Source organism: Vigna umbellata, chromosome 9 (genome assembly GCF_029865625.1).
Source record: "Vigna umbellata cultivar VRB3 chromosome 9, Vumbellata_1.0, whole genome shotgun sequence".
NCBI lineage: Eukaryota > Viridiplantae > Streptophyta > Magnoliopsida > Fabales > Fabaceae > Vigna > Vigna umbellata.
This window is the reverse complement of record NC_142173.1, coordinates 40,378,750-40,401,557: the sequence shown is the minus strand read 5'-3', so window position 1 is coordinate 40,401,557 and position 22,808 is coordinate 40,378,750. Positions and strand designations below refer to the sequence as shown.

General features: G+C 31.8%; 2 protein-coding genes across 2 annotated transcripts; both read right to left on the bottom strand.

Annotated features, from left to right (window-relative positions):
- Nucleotides 1–4,794: 4,794 nt before the first annotated feature.
- Nucleotides 4,795–10,131, bottom strand: LOC148193525 (sucrose synthase 7-like). The gene is made up of 15 exons (XM_088098339.1): nucleotides 10,057–10,131; nucleotides 9,690–9,822; nucleotides 9,433–9,587; nucleotides 9,152–9,344; nucleotides 8,913–9,031; nucleotides 8,451–8,667; nucleotides 8,197–8,292; nucleotides 7,891–8,064; nucleotides 7,650–7,766; nucleotides 7,389–7,555; nucleotides 7,063–7,287; nucleotides 6,409–6,975; nucleotides 6,187–6,325; nucleotides 5,752–5,948; nucleotides 4,795–5,115 (listed from the first exon to the last, which is right to left on the bottom strand). The coding sequence occupies exons 1-15, from the start codon at nucleotides 10,107–10,109 to the stop codon at nucleotides 4,962–4,964; spliced, it is 2,706 nt and encodes a 901-aa protein (XP_087954465.1). The 5' UTR covers nucleotides 10,110–10,131; the 3' UTR covers nucleotides 4,795–4,961.
- Nucleotides 10,132–14,572: 4,441 nt separating this feature from the next.
- LOC148193524 (protein argonaute 1-like) lies at nucleotides 14,573–21,187 on the bottom strand. Its single transcript, XM_088098209.1, is given in 24 exon segments — nucleotides 14,573–15,022; nucleotides 15,128–15,159; nucleotides 15,242–15,336; nucleotides 15,422–15,495; nucleotides 15,590–15,725; nucleotides 15,818–15,881; nucleotides 15,970–16,032; nucleotides 16,159–16,301; nucleotides 16,385–16,575; nucleotides 16,578–16,643; nucleotides 16,736–16,895; nucleotides 16,974–17,096; nucleotides 17,413–17,484; nucleotides 17,580–17,687; nucleotides 17,820–17,845; nucleotides 17,848–17,935; nucleotides 18,012–18,150; nucleotides 18,221–18,327; nucleotides 18,498–18,607; nucleotides 18,719–18,852; nucleotides 18,945–19,094; nucleotides 19,185–19,396; nucleotides 19,482–20,149; nucleotides 21,075–21,187. Coding segments are annotated over 23 exon segments (3,171 nt in total). The 5' UTR covers nucleotides 20,142–20,149; nucleotides 21,075–21,187; the 3' UTR covers nucleotides 14,573–14,804.
- Between the last annotated feature and the right edge of the window lie 1,621 nt (nucleotides 21,188–22,808).

The following is a 22,808-nucleotide window of genomic DNA, read 5'->3' as shown; positions in this document are numbered from 1 at the left end:
TAATAATAATAATAATATAAAATAATAATAATAATAATAATAATCTAATATCTATAATAATAATAATAATAATATAATAATAATATAATAATAATATAATAATAATAATAATAATAATAATAATAATAATAATAATAATAATAATAATAATAATATAATAATAATAATAATAATAATAATAATAATAATAATAATAATAATAATAATAATAATAATAATAATAATAATAATAATAATAATATAATAATAATAATAATAATAATAATAATAATAATAATAATAATAATAATAATAATAATAATAATATAATAATAATAATAATAATAATATAATAATAATAATAATAATAATAATAATAATAATATAATATAATAATAATAATAATAATAATAATAATAATAATAATAATAATATAATATAATAATAATAATAAAATATAATAATATAATAATAATAATAATAATAAGAATATAATAATAATAATAATATAATAATAATAATATATAATAATATAATAATAATAATAATAATAATAATAATAATAAATAATAATAATAATAATAATAATAATATAATAATAAATATATAATAATAATAATAATAATATATAATAATAATATAATAATAATAATAATAATAATAAACAGAAAAGGACAATGTACAAATTTTGGCCTAACACGGCAAATATAGACCAACCAATTAAGCCACTTTGTTAGTTCTTTGAAGGAGACAAGCAATAGTTTACACACTTTCTTTTTCATCCAACTAATTGAGAGAGTCATTAAAAAGTTATAAAAGCATATTTATATATTTATATATATCCACAATCGTAAATATAGGATATTATCTTTCTCTAGATCATATTTCATCTTTATAATTAATATTACAAATTATTGTTTCTCTTTCATAATTTTTAATGTTATATAAAATCAAACTTAGGTACAGGTTGAGCCTCTGTTGCCCTGTATTTTTAGAAGAACATTTAATCATATTTTTTAATTGTAACTAATTAATTAATATTTCTACTAAAATAATTATTATTTTTACTATTCTATTATAATTAATAATTAGAATATAATTTATGTAAAGTTAAAAAATAGTATTTTAAAATTGATAGTTTGTTTAAAATGACAATACTCAATTATTTTAATATTAAAAAATTAAAGTATGAATAGAAGATTTATAAAGTGATCTTCAGGACAAGCTCTCCAACATTTTAACTAGTCATTGTCTTTTAGAGTAAGTTGGCTTTTTACCATTTTCTTGGTATATTTCATCTTCTTCACATGTGAGTTTTTCTATCTTGCATGTAGTGTTCAAGTTTTCTATAAGAGTCTTTATTGATGAGTGATCCTAATGGCATGCCATAATATGTTTCTGTTGTTTCTAAGTACAGATAGAGTTTCTTGTACGTTTAAGAGTATTTTGGGGTCTTTGAGCTATTTTAGCTTCTCACAAGTAAGGAAAGTTAATGTTTTTAAGTTATAGATATGTTGAAATTACTAATTGTATGATTGTGTTGTGATTTGCCTGAATGATTGAGCTTTGTGATGAATATGACCTCTTGAGTTGAGATTAGATTCCTAAACTGCATGAATTGGTTGTATGATGAAATGTGAGAATGTTGTCTGAGTTGTATCACAATTGGGATGAATTGAGTTCATGTAGGTTGTATAATTCAAAATTTGTATGTATTGATCTCTGTATATTTTGTTTAACTGAATTAGTATGGTTGTAATTAGTATGGTTGAAATTATATAAATCACTGAATGAATTATGAGTAATTTAATTTCTAAGAATTCCAGCACTAGTGTCGTTGGACGAGATGTCTAGTCGTTAGACAAGCGGACCTTCAGACACTATTCGTTGAGCGAGTGAATGTTTTCGCTAAACGAGATTAGCAGAGTTTCAATCAGTTTCATTTAACCGTTTTTGTGTGTTTTACCTGATCTTATAAGTTGATGTAATAGTTACTTGTGTATGAGATCTGTATGAGTATTATTGGTATCGAATTAAACTTATAAATATTTAAATATTAAATTTATAAATATTTAAATATTTAAATATTAATTTATATCGTATGTGTATAATTTATAAATATTAATTATTTAAATTACAATAATATTATATATCTACATTAAATTTAATATTCGTTATTATTACAATATTAGTATAATAATAGAGGGTTTGAATAATTCACTTAAGATTTTAGATTTAAATAAAGTCATTGTTATAAATCAAGAGCCGTTTCTCTATTATTATTATCGCAATTATAAACTTTCAATAATGACCGTAAGAATATATTCTTCTGATACTTAATAAATAGTTGTGGACAAAAATTTTCAGAAGTGTAGATCGGCGTAATAAATTACATAATAGATCAACTTTCTTCTACTGTAACAATTAACAATCAAACTTTAGTCAACATATTTAAAAAACACAAAAAATCAACAGAAATTGGATTAAAATATAAGAACCAGCTTAATCACAATCCCTTTATTAATATCCCAAATGAATATTCTACTTGGATCTGCCTTGGTTTTCACGACTAAGTTTCCAAATATTAATCAATAAATTATAATTTTCATACAGCTAGACAAAGACCTTCCAAATCACACTATTGGAAAGTTTAATTATTTATAAAGTGTCGAAGTTTAAGTTATTAATTATTTATCACATGGCTTTGGATATGAAATTATCTCCCAAAAATAAATTTAATAGTGTTGAGTGATCGTGATGAAAACGTAGTTAAGAATTAATCTACAAAAAGATTCACACAATTTACTCGTTTGATCCATAAAGTAATAAAAGGTTTAGGGAGAAAGAGTTTGTATTACGTCTTGCATTGATATCTATGAAGAATTTAAGTAATAAATTTTTATGGTCAACTTTGAACAACCATAATAAAAAGTAAATCAGACGTCTTATGTAAAAGTAAAAGTCATCGTTCTATAACCAGTAATCACAACTTAATCTTATAATAATAATAAAACAAAACAAAAACTCAAATTCATTTCTAGAATGTTGCATACTTTTAAAAAGTTATATAAAACTCTTACTAGCATGTGTCTCAAAACAAGAAATTAAAAAAAATTATTATATAGGAGATTAAAAAAATATTGAAAAGTTAATTTTTCTACTTTGGTATAAAAATGCTTGCTCTATAATTTGTATATAAATTATTCGATGTCTTAAAAAAAATAACAACTTATTCTTTTAAGACATATAAGAAGAAAGTTTAATCAACTTATTTTAGAATTCTAGAAAAATAATAATAATTGTTTTATTCAAACTTGATTGAAGATATCTATCGTTTAAGCTAAGAACTACTAATAAACAACTTCCCAACTTATCAAAGGAAATTTTCAAAACTTCAACCTATAAAATTAACACTGTTACGATCAATAGAATTTTTTTATTTTTTAATTGATTTAGATAAATAATAGAGTGTAAAACTCATTAACTCAGAAAAAGAGAAACAGAAATATAATCAATTTTAAGGAAACTAAAAGCTTAGTGAGATCAAAATTTAATTCGTCTCTCTTGAATTCCTCTTTATTAGCTCCTAATAACATATATATGATCTTAAAATGATAGATAATCAACACCAAAGCTTTAAAAAGTATAAAGAAAATTTAAATTTCTAGAAATGTAAATTTTATTAGAATAAAGAATGAACTATTTAAATTTATTTATAATTTAAGAAAAACATTTTTGTTTTAAAATAAATCTTCTAAAATCAATTAAATTGAATCTTCATTAAGAACATGCACATGTTTTACGATCAAGTTTTAACACAATAGTAAAGTTAATTTAACATAATTACGAACTTTTTGAAATCAATCTGAACTCAAACAGACTTGAAAAAAGTCAAATTAATTGTAAAGTCTAAAGTTGGTTAACTTTTTTTCAAACATTTGAAAATTACAACCAGAAATAATCCCAAACAATTCTTAGGAAAAAAAAAAGTATTTTAGAAAATCATCTGTTAACTTAAGATCTTGTTCTCAAGCACAATACCTTGTATTAAATAAAAACTCAACACCTATCTATAAAACTGAATCAAAAATTATAACTCAACTCAATTTTTATCATTATTTTCCTAATCCAAAAAAAAAATTATTGGCCTAACTTTGCATTATCAAAATCATTGAGTCACTAACGGTATAGCTGCCTAGTGCTACTAATTTATTTTATTATCATGGTCTTACTATTATTGTGTAAGCAAAGGTATCATACTTTTTTATATTTAAATTACATAATTTTTTATATTTAAACAAACACACATAATACAAGAATGTTATGTTCAGTTGATTATAACCAAGTGTATAATTTTAAGAAGGATTATTGGTCTTTTAACTTTTAGTTAAAATTGAAATTAGTCTTTTATTAAGACTTTAGACTAATTTAGTTTTCTAGAACAGTATAAATTTAATTATTTTAATCAAATTTTGTTAAGTTTATTTGACGTTTCAAATGCATTTCTCAACTAACATTTAAGAAAAAAAATATGTTAAATTGTGTAAACAACTCAAATACTATCATGAGATGTGTTTGAGACGTCAAATAAACTTAACAAAATTTCGTTAAAAAAATTAAATCCAAACAAGAAATGAGAGACTAAATTGGATTAAAATTTTGAAAAGAGACTAACTCTAATTTTTTTCTTAAATAAAAACATATTTAACCAATAATCATGAATTTTTTTTTTATCTTTAATAATGAAATATGATAATCTCTGTTCTTTGAACAAGAGAAAAGATGAGGTATTCACGTAAAATAGAATTTGCAAAGTTTTAGCTTTCAAGTGCCACTAATTTCAACATAGTTGAAATTACACTTTATTTGGCACATAAATTATTTACAACAAGAATGAAATAGAAAGGCTAAAAGTAAAACTATAGAAATGAGTTAAAACTAAAATCACATAATCGACATTTGAGTGTGATTCCTTGATTCCATCATTGCTCCCTTTTGAACAACAGATGGTCCAAATTGTTTAAGAGATAATGAATGGCGTATGCAAAAGCAACTAAGCAGATCATCCAACGTAATCCATAGACAGCACCACCATTTTGTTCTGAAATAGCTGTTCCTTCTCTCACACCTTCACCACTGCAATGCAAATGGAAAGTTCTCAAGGGTGTTAGACAATGTTCTTTCTCATTCAAATCAAACAATGTAATCACTCACTTCCCACCATTTACCAAAACCTCATGCAAATATTCATAATACTCTTCTGTTATTCATTCACAGACAGACTAATCTGATGAACTTGTTCATTTTTATGATATACATCTTAAGAGTCATACCAGAAACGAATTTTTGTGAATAACAATGTTAAAAAACATTTGCATTAATACTGCAGGATCTAAGAAACTCGACATTCATTCATGTTGCTTGTTTTTTTGTTTGATTTGTGTTCGAAACTGGATTAAAATAAAACATTCATCTAGAGTTGTAGTTCAAATTTTAATATGTGTTTGAAATAATATAAGTGAGTTTGACTCTTACACCTTAAATAGAAATGATAAAGTTAAACACCATCTAAAAAAGAAGACACTCTTAAACTTAATAACTTTAGATTTTGGATTAAAAATATTATTAATGTTTATATGAGTTTGACTCATATCACATATATATAATCTTCCATATGTGGTATCATAATCCTAGGTTAGTTTCTGTGACCGGCTTGGACCATTATGACAAGTAAAAGTGGACAAATGTTACATCATGCATTAAATGACTTACTGTGTAGTTGGCTGATGTTTAACTTTTGGTGGAACTGGTGCTGGTAATAGGCTTATAGGAGCTCCAACTATACCATGTCCATCAACTCTTTGAGGCCTGGATTTTGCTTCTGGTCTTCTGGCTGGAGATGGAGCAGAAGACTTTGGCATTTGTGTAGAATATTGGGCTGTCTCACTAGGAATAGGTACCTTTTTTGCCTGCAATACAATAAAAAGTTTTCCATAGTATTTCAGTAACTATTGAATTTGAAGTAAAAGTACAACCAGTCAAAAACCTCAGGTTGTGTTAAAATAATAATGAAGTGTGTTGTAAAAAGTTATGTTCATATGATCTTGAACTTTTGACTGCTTTATTCTGTACCTATAGAAATTAGAAAGTATGAAGTATTGATCTTGAATTTATGACAAAGAAAGAAATATCCTACAGCAAACTTACCAAGTTCCTGAATTGAAGATTATAGAACATGTGGATGTATCTTTCCTTTGCCAACTTTTGCTCCTTGTTCAACCTTCTCCAAAAGCCATAAATTGATCCCATGTTCAAGACCTTGTTTGCATATATCTTCCATGTATAGCTGCAAGGAAAAAACAAGACTTACGTTAACAAATCCAACCATGAATGTAGTAAAAAGCAAAACATTTGTTGGTTAAGAATTACCATTCGTTGATGCGCTGAAGACCAGCTTTTGACATTCTGTTCCAGTGCTCAGAATCAGTGTTGCACCTTTCAAAGAAATCAGCAATTTTATCACTTGACTCCTCTCCATTATAAGGACTAATGTGAAAACCTGAGACCCCATCAACAATAATTTCTGCAGGTCCACCTTGATTTGTTGCAAAAGTTGGTAAACCACAGTTCATTGCCTCAATGACTGTCAGACCAAAAGCCTCATACAATGCCGGTTGCACAAAGGCTCCCTTTGTATCTGCAATGCACCGGTACAACTCACCATTGCGGTAGCGGTCAGTTTGAGCTGCAATCCATCTGAATTGCCCCTTGAGATTGTACTCCTTCATTAGCAGATGAATCTTCTTGATTTCCTCAGTTTCTTCTCTGTCTTTGGATTTGGCAGGATCGAAGAATCCTCCAACAACCACAAGGTTCACCAAGCTTCTGAGCCTCTTGTTTCTTGCATACCACTCAACTAGGCCACTAAGGTTCTTCACTTTGTCAAGCCTGGCCATGGAGAATATGATTGGCTTCTTCATGTCTTCCAAAAATCCTCTGAGTCAAATCATATTTTAGTTTGAATCAGGACACATTTGAATTACAACGAAACGATGAGGGCAAAGTGGAATGAATGAAACTCACATGTGTTCTTCACTGTCAACCTTACTGTAAAGTAGTTCTTGAATAGCTGGATGAAATGAAGTCAGCCGCTGGTCCTTCTCTGTGGGAGGGAAGTAGACAGATTGATCAGCTCCAGGTGCAGCAATGTTGAACTTTGGATCAAACACATTGATGCCGGAGACTGCTCGACAAAGTCCAGGCATGGTGAATGCAGTGTGTGTTTCATATTGTCCTGGCTTCTGCTTGCTGATGAAACAAAGTAGTGAAATGTTACCTCATGCTAATTTTGACCACAGGGTGAATACTTAGCTTAAAAGAAGGTTTCACTCAAAGAAAAGGAGGTGTACCTTCCAGCTATCTCTTGGTATGTGCTAGTTATAATGAAATCAGCTGAATTCATTGCGATTATGTCAGCTGAGAACTGACATGAGAAGTGGTACTTATCATCAAGCACCTTCCATTTGGCATCTGAGTCTTCATATTTGGTCATCTCCAAAGCATGAGCAATGGTTGCCTTCATTTGTTATGGATATAAGTTTTAGTTCAAAGTGATGATAAGAAAAGATTGTGCAAAAGCTAAAGGAGAATGAATGAATGAATGAATGAACCTGAGTCACTCCAAGTTTCGAGGCCATTAAGGATGACACCAAGTTTCCGTCTGTGTAATTTCCAATTATGAGGTCAGGCTTGTCTTCCATGAGGTCGAGAATCTTGGCAGTAGCAACCTGTTGATGATAAAGACATATGAATAAAAAGAGAAACACGAGTGTAACATGTTTCATGTTACATTCCTTTATTCTTCTCCGTTCTCTGATATATGGGAAATGGAGGATATGATTGTTTACATACCTGAGCAAATCTTTCTAAATAAGGGTAGATATCAAAACGGGAGACCCATTGACGAAGCATTCCCTTTTCTGTATAGAAAGGGACCCTGAGAATGTTGGAGTGCTTAGTGTGTGTGACAGGTTCCAGTTCTTGGTTGCATGTGGTTCCTTTGGCATCTGGTATAAGACGAGTTACCTGTGCATGGAACAAAAGTTCAGAGCCTTTGAAGATATAGGAAGCAAAAGCAAAAGAGAATAATGTATGTAATGGCTTTGGCGTTTTCAAGCTTAGTTTTTTATTGTTATTAGCTAGAACTCGGTGGCCTACCACTAGAATCTGAGGCTTCACATCAAGGCCTTGCAGCTCAATCTTATGAAGTAGCTCCTCCTCTAAGGCCCTCACTTGATCAAGAATGTATACCACCTGTTGGAAGAAAAAGAACAGCCTCAAGCTCATCAAAGTTATGCATTAAAATGTAGTGTTACAGAAGAAGAAAAAATAGTCATGATTGATGCATTTAAGTCAAATATTCAGGAACAGTGTTTTGAGTACTGTTTCCTAGTAAGAGGAGGAATTCAAACCTGGCCTCCTGTGTCTGGCAATCCAAGGACATCTGCTTGGCCAAAGTATCCATGAATAGAGAGGATAACTATGTTGAACATGTTTGGAAGCCTGCTGAAAAGTGATTCCAATTTCACCGGATCTGCAGATTCTAGTACCTCCGAAAGTAATTTCATTGTCTCTTTAACCCTTCCTGCAGTGTTGCCCCAACCTTTATCAAATCCCCATTCCTTGAATCTGCAGACAGTAATAGAGAATGAGACAGTAGGAAGCTATTTTACTTAATCTCAGGAAAGATAAAATAAAGAAAACAACAAATAATGTTAATTCATTATTATCTCTCAATAGAATTTTCAAATGAAGCTAATTGGCATCTTAAGAACATCAGATTGAACTTTCTTAACCTTTTTTCCAATCATTTTATGTATACTTATTCACTGATACCAAAATGGAGGAATAAAGAAAAAGAGTTAGATGTGGACCTGTCTTCAAATTTGTGGTATGGTGTATCTTTGTGAAGTGCAGATACATAGGCTTCAGCCACCTTCAGCGCTTGCTGAAGCTTTGGCATGGTATTCAAAGTGTCATTGATCATAAGATTCTGCACATTGATAAAAGAAATATGCAGTCACTGTTGTTGAACTCTGCTTTTTCCACTATTGCAAAATCATTTGTGTATATATTTCAATGTTTGATTTGATTCACTCATGCCTTTATTTACCTCTCCTTGATAGTTAAGGCTCAATAAGTATTCCAGCAAAGGATTTACGCTTGGGGAGCCTTCACTCAACCTTGATGTCAAGATCTTGGTGGTAAAGTTCAGTCCACTACCTATAGAAGAAGAAAGAACCATGCGAGGGGTGGTGAAATCAATAGCTCCAAAATCTAACTCCAAAGAGTTTTCATCATTTGCCCTGCAAATTCAAGTATGTTCAGCATTTGCACTAATCATTGGCACAAGCCAAAAGGGAATGTGAATGAGCTTCAGAGAGCATAACTTACCATTTCTCATCAAATATCAGTTCCTTGTACTTCAAGTATTCCACTGCATCAATACCTTCCACTTGCAAATCATCAGCATTCACTTTAACATATTCCCAGAAACCAGGATTAGGCCTAACTGCAAAAGCAACATACGGTGGAACAACAGCAGCTTCCTGAACACAATTCCAATTTGTTCCATAAGCTATATTGTCCTCCTCTTGATCTTAAACCCCACCTATGTTTTGAGTGTTAGCTATGAAATGAAACAACTGTACCTGAGTGCAACTGAAGATGTAACCCAACATGCCATCTAAAAGTTTTTTCCTCTCAGCTTTGTCTTCAACTGATTTCTCCAAATCATCCATCACATGATATTGTTTCATTAACCTCTTCCCACTCGCAACAAACCTGTTTCACATTTCCCTCCCATGTTACACAAATTGTAGAACAGAAATATGAAACCCTTTTGAGTATAGCTTATTGACATAGGATAAAACTAATGCAAAGGAACTTTTGATACACTTTCCAATCAGAATGCACCTCAGAAATTTATGCTGACTTTTAATGCATCCTCATCATACAATTTGAATTCTGATAAGAAAAAAAAAACTAGGATACCAAAGTTTCCTTCACATAAAGTACCTGCCAAAGCATTTCTTCATATGAAACCTGCTTTGCTTCAAGGCATCTGGCATGCTATCTGTGATGAATCTGATCTCTTCAAGGACAAGGATGAGGTATTAAAGGAAGCCATTTGAGGAGAATGAGTAGCAGTGGTTGATTAAGAAAGGGTAGTTTTGTGCATGGTGTTTTGGAGGGTATGGAGAGAGTATTTATATCGAATAATGAGAAAGAAAGAGTAGAAGCAAGGAAAGAATATGTGAAATATTGTGCATGAGGGACAAAGCAAAATATAGATTGCTCCGTTCAGTCATATTTAAAAGTAGGCAAAGAATGTTTAAGAACATGAAGTTGTTCTCTGAGGTAACACTCTTGTTCTTTTCTTTATTCCATGTCAAGTGCACACGTTGTTCTTCATCACTTTTCTCACTAATATTGCTTCCTAATCATGCAAACTAGATTTAAACTCATGCACTTAATAGTGATAAATAATAAATCACGACCATTTTTTATTTATGTTACAAAGTATACTTATTTGAAGATTAAGTAGGTGAAAGTGGTATTATTAAAAAATAGTATATTTAAATGAATGTGTTAAAGCATGCTTGTTTAGGATAGTGAGTTTCATTTTCTTACAAATATTCTTACAACATTCCTAACACCTATTCTACTATTTTTCAATTTTCCTTATCTCTTAGGAGAAGGGTTTTATGATAACTTTACATTTTCATATAACTATTTTTTTTATTTTTTATTAAATATTTTATTTATACTTTAACTAAATATCTTAATTTAATATTCTATCTTTAAAAAAGTTTGGGAAATAGGTGGCGTTTAAGAAAAAGGAGTTGTCCGTCTCTCTTTAAGAAAAGTTTTTTTTCGTATTCACAAAACTAAAATTTTATACGGATAACTATGAAAGTTTAAGAGTGCATTAATATTTTTACAAAAAGAAAATTATTTACTGTATTAAATATCCAATATAGGTAGTGAGAGTTGTTTTAATTATAAACCCTATGTACTAACTTAACCAGTTAATGGTTATATAAATGGTTTACTTATTCCATGATATCAAAGTACGAATTATTAAAATTAGTGAAAAGTATTAGGTTATCGTCATAGTGTATGATATTTTAATTTATCTTTGTGCTAATTGTGTCATACTAATAAATAAACGGAGAAACAAAAATAAAATTGATATTATAATTTTTTTTAATTTAATTTACTAACTTTTTTAATTAATTATTTCATTTGATATCCAATTTTTTTCTTTTATTAAGTTTTATTTACAATAATGAAGTTTGTTTTGCAAAAATCTGAATTCCTTACCATGATTTTTTTATTTATTAATTTTTGCTAACCATTTATTTATTCCATTTAACATCATAAAGGAACTTCAGCTAACAAAACATGAATTGACAATTTTAATTTAATTTTTATAATTGTTTTACAACTAACTGAATGGATAAATATGAACTTTTATATATATATATATATATATAAATAAAAGTTCATATTTTTCAAATACAATTTTGTATGTGTACTATATATATATATAGTACACATACAAAATTGTATTTGAAAAATAATAACAGTTTAAAAATGGTGAGACTCTCAAATTATTTTAATATTAAAATATTTTAATACAAATAGTTTTGTTATAAACGAATTTCTTTATTTTAAAAATATCATTTCTCTAAAAATCATTTTTTTAGAATTTTCTTAAGGTTCTTCCTCTTTGCTTGTTTGATTGAAGAATTGGGATTGAATGATTGATCTTGCAATAAGTTCTTCAGTTTGGATCAATCAATTTTTCATTTGCTTAAATTAAGTTTCAAATCTTTTTCATGGTCTGTTTGTTCTTTCTTTGTATGTGAATCTTTATGGCTTGTATGTAGCATTTGAATTTTCTATATGAATCTCTACTAATCAATGGTTCTAATGGTGTATTTGGATCATGTTTGTGTTGTTCCAAGATATAGATAGGATATCTTATGAGTTGAAAGAGATTTGGAATTCCTTAGAACAAGTTCATCTACCTCTCAAATAAAAAAGTTAATTGCATTGTTTTTAAAAATATAATACCTTGAAACTTCTAATTGTATGATTGTATGGTAATTGACTAGGTGTGATATGTGAGATGAGTATGACATGTTGAACTCTGGTTAGGCTCTTGAAGTGCACAATTGAATTGTGTGATGAAATTTGATGAATTCAAATTTATGGTTTAAATGTTTAATTCATGAATTTGTTGGTTTGGATTTGATTTTGTGTTTAAGAGAGTAATAATCTAAGTACTTGGTCAAGTGGTACGAGTTTTCAAATTTAAAACTACTTTGAACTAATTCACTCATAAAAGAGTACTCATTTGATGAGTTGAGTAGGTATAAGTTTGCTTAAAATGTACAAAATATAGGTCTTACATTTGGTATAGCACTAAGCAACGCCAAGATTATGCTGAGCGTCCTATTTTAAGAATGGGGTAGCGTTCGACGATGTTGGATTGACGTTGAATGCCTAGTTTTGCAAATAGTTTGGCATTGAGCAGCGTCAAGGTGCCACTGAGCATCATCCTTATATTATAGGTCTAAAGCATTTTAACTCCAAGATGTTAAGCGCCAGAAAATGTTATTGAGCACACCTTTTTGCCAGAAGAATAGAGCTAAGTGCCATGTTATCGCTCAGCACCAAGTTTTGTGAGAGGTCTAGCGTTGGATGACATTTTTTAGCATGAGTGTTTATGTTTGAATTATCTTTTTCTTTGACTATTTAAAATGAATTCACAATGGACTTTATGTATGTTTAAAAGTATTATGTTGTTTATTTAGGTATGATTTATTGAACATTAAAGTAATTGTTGATTTATGAAGTTATTTTGAGAATGGTTAATATATTTATGGATAAATATGCTTGTGAATAATAATTTAATGATTTTGAAGAAGAAAATCCTATCTACTATGTAAATCTTTAGAGTGTGCATTGAACTAAGAATTGTTCCATCTTGTGAAACTATGTTGAACTCTATTAATCTTTTATGCTCATGTAGAGGAGAATGGTTGGATGGTGAAAGTGACATAAGATCATGTCATAAGGATGGTCTCACGATTCTTATGATGGTATAAAAAACTAACTTTATAAGTGAGAGTAAGTCGTTGAATAGAACAGTGTATTACCATCACAATTATAGAGTTTAACACATTTAACTTTTTGTATAACTTCCTAAAATACCTTAGGTAACCAATTACAAGGAACATGTAATCTATCACCAGGGCCAAGTGTTGGACACCAACCCTCATGATTTTGACACATCTATGTTTAAACCACCTATCTAAACTTTGGCCTTCACAATTAAACAATTAAATGAACTAAGATTTCTTTTGATTTCCTAAAGACCATAAATGATGAGGCAACTCATTTATCCAAGGAAAAAATTAAAAAAATCACTCAAACACAAGGTCCAGACAATCCTAAAGAACCTAATTCTCCTGAGTGAGGAGTCATTTCCAACTTTCTATATAACTCCCAAAATGCTTATGGTAATTACCAGGACTATGTGATCTTTATTTAGTATTCTCAACCTCATTTAATAAAAAACATTTAATATGCATATAAATGTCGTTGAGAATATCTAGAGTAAGGAAATCTTCTTCCTTAGCAAACAACTGTTTGTAACGTACGTATCATCTTTCCTTCGTGCACTTGTACACATCCATTTCTTTAAATTTTATAATTTTCTCTCTGAAACAAAACTCATCCCTCAAATCAACCCATCTAACGACTCTTTCAAGACACTTATACTAAATATATCTTTTTGATTAAAGCTTTTCTGTTCTGAAATCAGTCTCCAATTCAAACCACCAACTAACTTCGTTTTAAAACAATATCACACACAACTACATCAAAAATAAACTAATTCACATCATAACAATTTAAAATAAAATAATGAAAGAGAAAACGTGAAAGGGAAAATAGCAAAAGAAATAACAAAAATAGCTTACTTCCATTAGCAAAATCATGGATATTTTCATTTGGCAACCTACAATCCAAGAAAGGGAAAAGAAAAGAGACAACAATTTCACACACACAACTATATCAAAAATAGACTAATTCACGTCATAACAATGTAAAATAAATAATGAAACAGAAAACGTGAAAAGAAAAATAGCAAAACAAATAACAAAAATAGCTTACTTCCATTACCAAAATCACTGGATATTTTCATTTAACAACCTACAATCAAAGAAAGGAAAAAGAAAAGAGACAATTTCGCAACCTTACTAAAATTAAGAAAGGGAAAAGAACGAAAATCAAATTAAGAACCTTACTACCTTATTGATACGACCGTTGTAAAAAAGTTGTTCACCTATCATAATCTTTACTAAAACTGTGGTTATACTTATATTAACCATTGTTACCCCATTCACGGAACAGAACCTTAACCTTTTAACAGAAATCTTTACACGCTAAAAACATCTCATCCGAATCCCAGATCATCATCCCTAGACTCGATAAAACACGTTAAACAAAACATCGTCCGTGCAACAACAAAAGTGAAACTTCTCAAGAGCAATAACAAAGACTGACCACAACATAGTCTGCATCAAATTAGGATCCTGATGACTCTACTAAGGAGTTCCGAGGATTTGACAAAATCATAAAATCTAAAAACAAATTATTCACAACACCACATTAACTCGGTCCCTACCAAATGACAGCACACACTTAGGAATAACCACTCCACAAAGCAAGGTTTTTGTCAACAAAATATCTTAACAATAAAACATAACCCTCTTCACATTCTCCTTCAGAGCAGGTAGTGGTCTCACAGCAGCATTAGCTCCAGGTGCTCGGGTGCTTCGACCAATACCGCCACCCATTCCACGGCCAGCAACTGCACCACTCGTCATGGACCCACTATCCGACGTCTCTGGTTCCATGTAAAATCTTGCTCGGAAAGCAGCCAAGTGGGCATAATATGCAGGAGGCACTGCAATTGATCAAAACAAAACACAATCAGTTAATCACATACATAACAATATACATAAACGTATAAATAAGACTCTATTGAACAAGACAAAAGGGGGAAACTCACCAATTGAAACAGATCGTGTGCATCTAGCATATCTAACAAAACAAAAATATCAAATTCAGTATCCTGTCTAAAAATGGAACAGTGGAAGCTGAAAAGCAACGCAAATTAACTTACGTGTAGCAAAGGTTGTTAGTAAGAGTTTGCAAAGCATCTGCAGTAAAATTGTTTTCATCCCACAACACGTGATAGTGAGCAGGACGGCTTGTACCCTGTGTAACACATGGTTTACATCAATGAGGATGCAGTTTAACATATAATTATATGTTTTTTAGCACAAAGTGTAGCAAATCACACCTGTATTCCAGCATGGCTACAAAGATAAAAGTCAAATTCTGTTGGATGACAGATTTTGGAATCGACAACTGTGCCTGCAATATTTTGAGGCAGTATAATCATTTAACAACATAGCTAAACAAGTTCCTTTAAAAAGTATGTCATCAAATAATGAACTAAAAAATATACCAGGCAATATGTTGCCACTCCTGTCAACAGAACTCTTGTCATGATGGTTGCTAGCAAAGAGCCTCGTGTGATGACGCTTCTGAACCACAACAAATGTAACAGGAGGTTGATAGTTGGGTTCAAGGGATGCACATGCCTGGGATTGGAACAAAAGAAAGATGAACATATTAGCATTAAAAACATTAAATTCTCACATTGATGCTGAACAAAACGTAAAACCATTCTTACCTTTCGAATAGCATCAAGTTCAAACAGTAGAACTTGGTAAAATTGACCTTCACTGACACCATCCCTGACAAATAATATTTGAGAATCATCATTATGTTGAAAGAAATACTGATATGTTGGTCACAACAAACAATTTGAGAACACAAGACTACCTGTAAAATATAATGCGTTGTGGCTTCTGTCCCGTAGCCCTCCTAAAAGATATAAGAAGTTCTCTGCCAAAACACAAGCGAAAATGAAAATCTACAAAATCAATATTAATATTTAAAAACTATCAAAAAAGCTAGCAACCCCCAATGTGCATTAATCAGCTCACATATGAGAGAAGGGTAGGAGAGTACTTGATCATTCCACCAGTCACTGTTCCTCTGACTGGATCTTGCCATTGTTTGAAAAGGTCCTGAATGAGTTCCTGTCTATGAGCTTGGGCGCAGACTAAACCAGCATACTTTGTAATTTCAGGATAATCTTGGGAAGCCACAACCTACAGTTTTAACACCTCATTACAATTTACATAGCTAAAGAAAAATAGCCAATAACTTGAGTTGTTTGATCAAAAATCCATACAGCTGCAATTGATGGGCTTGAATCCTCTCCAGGATGTGGATGAGTCACATCAGCTCCAAAAATAATAGTTGGTCTGTCTCCAACCAAGGGGATGCGCCGTGAAAGTGCATCAACAAGTACAGTGTTTCTCCCTCCCACTTTGACATTAATTTTCAATGCCACATTTGCAAGGTATTGCTTGCTCATTTTAAAACATGCTTAGTCAAACAACATTGTGAAACCAGTCCAAGATCTGTCTCACATATACGTTTGAGATCACCTACACAAAAAATAATACATATTACGATATTTTCACAAGTATGATTGGTACAACAGAAGAATAAATTACAAAGATCATGGTCATGCACCAACCATAAAGAGATCCATTATTGTCAGGTAAAATAACAATGAGCAAATCAAGCTCCCTTCCCTGAAGCTTATTCTTTGCATCATGATAACGGGTTTTTAGAACTTTCTCCACCTGATCCGGGCGAGCACTGACTGGTGGGACAACTGGCTCCGGATTAAATGCCTAATCACATGAAACTAATGAGTCAAGTATCAAAACACTCAATTCAAAACAATTTGATTAAAAGGAATATATACAAACCATTCCAGATATATAGCACATCTGAGCAAGTTCATAGCAAAAGCCACGGGCAACGCTATCCTGAACACTCCTTGAAAAATTGATGCAGAACCAATGGTTAACAGTACCCCCATTAACCATTTTCTGAAAGAAATAGAAATTTGTTATTATTCATCAAATAAAAGTCAACAAATAATCAGATTGCAAACCATAAGCCAGACATTTTCTATCCCTCGTAAAGTCATTCCAAAGACAAACACCTCGTCACCATGCATGTATTTCAACATGATACATTCAAATAGAACTTTACTCAAACTTACAAACTCGAACGAAATCTTAAAAACCAACTAACCCAATACACCTCACACCTTAAAACCGTTCAAGAAAGAAAAACCACACTTTTTATATTATCATTGTATACTGTACATAACCACCACACAAAAAGGCGCCAAACAAGTACCTTATTCATCATATTCCACTGCCCAACTTGAGGAAGACAATCCTTCTCTCTACCTGTATCATGATATTTGAGCTGAAGGAAACATAAAATCAATGGTTATTAATTAGAAAAAGAATACCTAAGTTCCTATAAGTTAATAAGTTGATCTTGATATTAAAAGAAGGTACCCAGGGTGCAGGTAGGATGCGTGCTTCAACTTGAGCGAGCTTCTCACTAATTTTGATTCCAAACTCTTGGGCATAAGGATCTTCATGGTATGCATTGTGATATACAGTCTACATAATGCAGAGAGAGATTACACCGGGAAAAAATAACATACAAAGAAATTGCCACATGGAAAGAATACAAACATAACACCTCACTAATTTTAGAAAAAATAAACAATATAATCCCAAAACATCAATTACCTGCATGATATCACGCTCCCTCTCAACGGACGCTGGCATGTAACTTTCAGAAGAGCAGTGATCTGTCTCTCATTCAACCTCTTAGAATATCTCTGCCCTTCCACAATCTTGCATACCTACTCCAGAGAAGCTATTAGCTAAAGAAGGCTAGTCCAACAAAAATAGCAAAAAACTAACAACAAGGGAGTTTACCTCCATTGGCAAATAGTTTGGCCTTTGTGTATTCCCAACTTGCAGACAAGGCCACTGAGTATGCTGAATGACAAACCCATATGTCTCATAGAAGTACTCCACAACAGATTTCATAGTTCCTCTTTCATCTACAGGGAACCTAAAACGAACCAAAACCAAATCAATATAAAAACTCATTCCATAAAATAAAAACTGCCACACATACTCACGTCAACTCTCTTGTTGCCTGAGAAGTCAGGCCAGAAATTCGGTATTTTCTTCTCATATTCCCTCTGTGTGTCACTTCAACTTTGATCCCTCGGAGAGCTTTCTTGATCTGTCATACATAAGCAGAGGGTGAGTATTTGTGTTTATTAGAGCGAATTATATCTTTATTTCTGTATAACTATGGTGCATTATTATCGTGTTAAACAAATGTAGGTAATTTAATCAAACCAAAAGATAATCTTAAATGGCAATATCAAAAAGGACACTACAAAATCTAACCTTCACTCGATCAGCATCAGACAGAGGTCGAGCAGAAACATCTCTATTCAGCAATTGGGTAACAAAATCTATAACTGGCAGTGGCTCGATAAAAGCAGTGGAGGACATATCTGCATATCCAAAGGAACTATTTAGATTATAAAATTTATTTGACATAACAGATTTAATAAAAATGAATAAAGAATTAAAGAAAGAGGGAACCAAATTTTGGTGTTACTTACCAATATTCAGTGACAACCCCATCTGAGTTGGACGAATACTCTGGTAGAAACCACGCCAGCTCTCCAATCCCTCACCTAAAGGTTGTCTTCTTCCCAGATCGGGTGAATAAAATGATCTTCCTACAGGACAATACCTACAACATCAAAAATCCAGTTAACAAATGAGTTGCAACACACTGAAGAAAATTGTAATAAAACAGCACTAAAAAAGAATTGTATAAGGAACCTTGTAGTAGGGAGTTCACGCAGTACAATGTCAAGGACCTGCAAAGCCTCTTGTGGCGCATCAGTCTGCCTTCCTTGTAAAAACAGCCCTAAATGGTGAAGGTCTGCCCGTGCAGCCAACTTAATCACCACCTTGAACTCTCGGTCCCTCCTATATAAAATATAAATAAAAGAAAATACATAAAAAAAAAGATAAAATCAAAAACTAAGAAACAACCACAAGCAATAAACACAAGTAAACCTCTGTCCTCCTGCTGCTCCTTCATCATCATCAATAAGAGTAATTCTAAACTCCTTTGAAATAAATGGCAAGGGCCCAGCAGTATAGAGGCTTTTGCGTCCATCATAGGCAGGAAGCCTCCTGCCCAAGTGAGATTCCCGATAAAGCCTGACCAATTGCTCCATAACAGCACGGTTCACACCTCTAGACGTCACTTCTGGAGTAATGGTTACCTGTGCAACAAGACAGAAAACAAATAGTTTGTTAAAGCAAGAGAATAAGAATTTTCCACCTACAATCGCTAAAAAGGGAACTTACGTCATATTGATGAAGATCTTTGTTAGGTAACTCCGCAAAGAAATGATTAGCCTTAACAATGCATTTTATGCCATAGCTACCCTTCCCAGGTCGAAGGGGAAACCTCATGGATGATTTACTTTGAGGAGGAGGGGTAGGAGTAGCTTCAGAAATCACCATCTGCCCCACCGATGGCTCCAAATCCACCGGTTCAGGCGGCAGGGAAGAACTCGCCTCAGATGATGTAGGCTGAGGACTCACCCCAGTTTGATATGATTGAACTGAGGTTGCTTGGTGCAGCTCGGGTACTGGTGGCCTAGAAGAGCCACCATATGAAGGACCTATTCCTCGGCCACCACCGCCGACACCACCACTGCGGCCACCACCATATCCCCCACGGCCTCCTTGCTGAGAAGACCCTCCTCTTCCCCTACCTTGATAATCAGCTGGAGCGCCATATTGCTGTTGGGGGATGCCATATTGTTGCTGAGGCATCCCACGGCCACGGCCTCCACCATAACCTCCTCGCCCTCCTTGGGGACCCCAGGCTCTACCTCCTTGGGGTCCAGTCCCACCAGGGGCAGCAGCCTGTTGTTGGGGCGGTGCACTTCTTTCAGCAGGGCGTTGAGCCTCAGAGCTTTCACCCCCACTAGGTCCTTCAGTTCTTTTCTTTCTACCCATGACGGAAACTACACTCATGGAACACAAGTTCGTGATTAACAATCCAATAACAACAGGCAAACCTACTATCAGCATTTGGCAATGCCGATAGATCAAGAAGTAAATAACCAAATGGCAGCAACAAAATCGAAAAATGCAACCAGTTGGAGGACGAGTACTGGAGCAGGTGAAACAACACAGTCAAACAGACAAAATATTCAATCAAGACAATGTCCAACACCGAGCACACACTTACTAAACATACATTACTTACAAATTATCATGACTCCAGGATAAAGGGTATGCGATACACACGAAAACTAAAACTCCGTTCCGCAATTTCAACTTCAACCACGATTGAGACGTGAGCAACAACATTTCAAAACCTCGAGAGCAACAACTTACCAATTTAAATTAAATGACAAAACACTCCACAGGCTCAACTCAAGACGAAAACACACTCAACTAAAATAACAGGAACAAAGCCCACGGACTGCATAAATCATCATCGGAGGTTAGAAACCCTAAGAAAATAGTGAGCGAGCAAAAATACTTCATACAGTACAGAAAGAATAAAGGCAAACAGCAAAGCACACAGTGATTATTTTCACCCCCGACATAGTCAAACACAAACAAACAGTCACAACCTACTCTTCTCTTCTCACGTAACGCTAAAAATTAACCGACTAAAACGAGCAAATAACCCATAAATAACACAAACTTCTAAAACTTCGATAAAAACCACACAGACATTGCAACAAAATGCAAAGCCGACACAAAAATGTTGCTAAATCCGCCAAACCTAAATCCCAAACCAAAAAATCGGTATAAAAGATACAAAAAAAAACGATCTGAAAGCCGCCGAAAACCTAACAAACAAAAGCAGAAAAGAACAGAAAAGGAAAAAACCAGAGAAATCAAACGAAAACACAGATCAGAGTCAATCTTGCTTACATCAAGAAGCACCACAGAAGGCAGAGACAGTAGATCTAGGCAAAGAAAGACCGAATAGAAGATAAAAACCCTTGAAAAAAAGAAGAAAGCAAGTGCAGAACGATTCTTTACCTTAGCAAAAAGAGAAAAAATATATATAGCAGAAACGGTTTGAGCAATGGAAGGGAGAGAAGGTGGGAGAGTGGAGAGAAAGAGTGGGTTTCTCTGACTAAGCAGAATAGAGAGAGAGAAATGAGTGACTAAGGTGCCTTGGTTTGAAGGAAAGAGGAAAACACATGAGAAGTTGGAATTGGACATGTTATAAAGATGGGGTAGGTCTTTGAAAATGACCACTCCGTCCCTACACTCTCCTATTCTTTTCTCTTTTTTCTCCTTCTTCTCTAAGTTCTTCTTCTACTTCTCCTCCAAGCAGTTTCTTTCTTTATTCTTTATTCTTTATTCTTCATACTAACAGTGTTTGTGTGTTTAAATTTCAAATAAAATTATTTAAAATGATTTTTTTAAAATAAAATTCATATCAAATTAACTATATTTGTTACCATTTCTTGAAAGTGGTTTCTTTTACTATTTACAACCACCAAATATATTTTTAGATTTTCTTTTCTTAAAACAAAAAATGTTAACTAATGATTACGTATTAAATAGTCGAATTAGTAAATTAAATATTTTGTGAAAATACTGCGGTAGTTTGAGAGATGGAAGGGTGAGTTTCAATTTTAATTAATATAGATTGTTTTATTTATTTTTAAAGGTAAAAATATATGAATGATATCCACTTAGAAAAAGTAATTATGGAGATGACATGAGGAATGTTAACAGATAAAATAGTTGTTTTTCAATTGATAATTACATTTTTTCCATTTTTAAAATAAATTAAGTTAATTAATAATGACATGTACCTAACATGAGTGTGGAAATTATTCATAGGGTGTTAGGAGGAGAAAGAGTAAGAATCAACTTATTTATTTGTATATAATATGTTAACGACATTGGATAATTTGCACATGTGAGACCCTTTAATATGCATGAGTCTGTGGGATGTTTATTTTCTTTTATGGTATTCCTAGTTCTACTTTACACCTACACAATACTCAAAAAACTATATTTTAAATATAAAATAATCTAAAAGAAATTAAATGAAAAATAAAAGTATTAGTTTTATTAGGTATTAGTTACAAGTACAAATTTAATGGTGTTGATGTAAAAATTTGTTTTTGTTTTCTTTTTATTTGAAATTCTGTTTATACTATCAGTGTATATTATTGTTGGATATAATTTTTTAGTAATGACAAAGGTTCACCACAAATTTAAGTTTGATAACATATTATTAATAGTCGTAAATTTATTGATAAAATGCACCAGTGAAATTTTCAAACGAATTTTAAAATCTGCTATTAATTATTGATAATTATAAATTTATTGATTAATTCTTTTGGTCGTTGATAAAAACTTGATTGGATTTTCTTTATTTTTTTCCTCTCTTCCTTTTTTTTATTCTTTTTCTATTTCTCTTCATGATCAACCTTTATCATTATCATCGTTATCAATAAAATAAATTTTCAAATTCATTAGTAAAATTTGGATTTAAAAATTGATGTAATTTTTGTTAACAATAATAAAAAAATTACTGATAAAACATATTTATCTTCAGTTTTAAGTTCATTTCTTTATTTTCTCTTTCTTTCTTATTTTTTTATTTTCACAAAACATAATTGCTTTTCTTTTCTAAGTGTC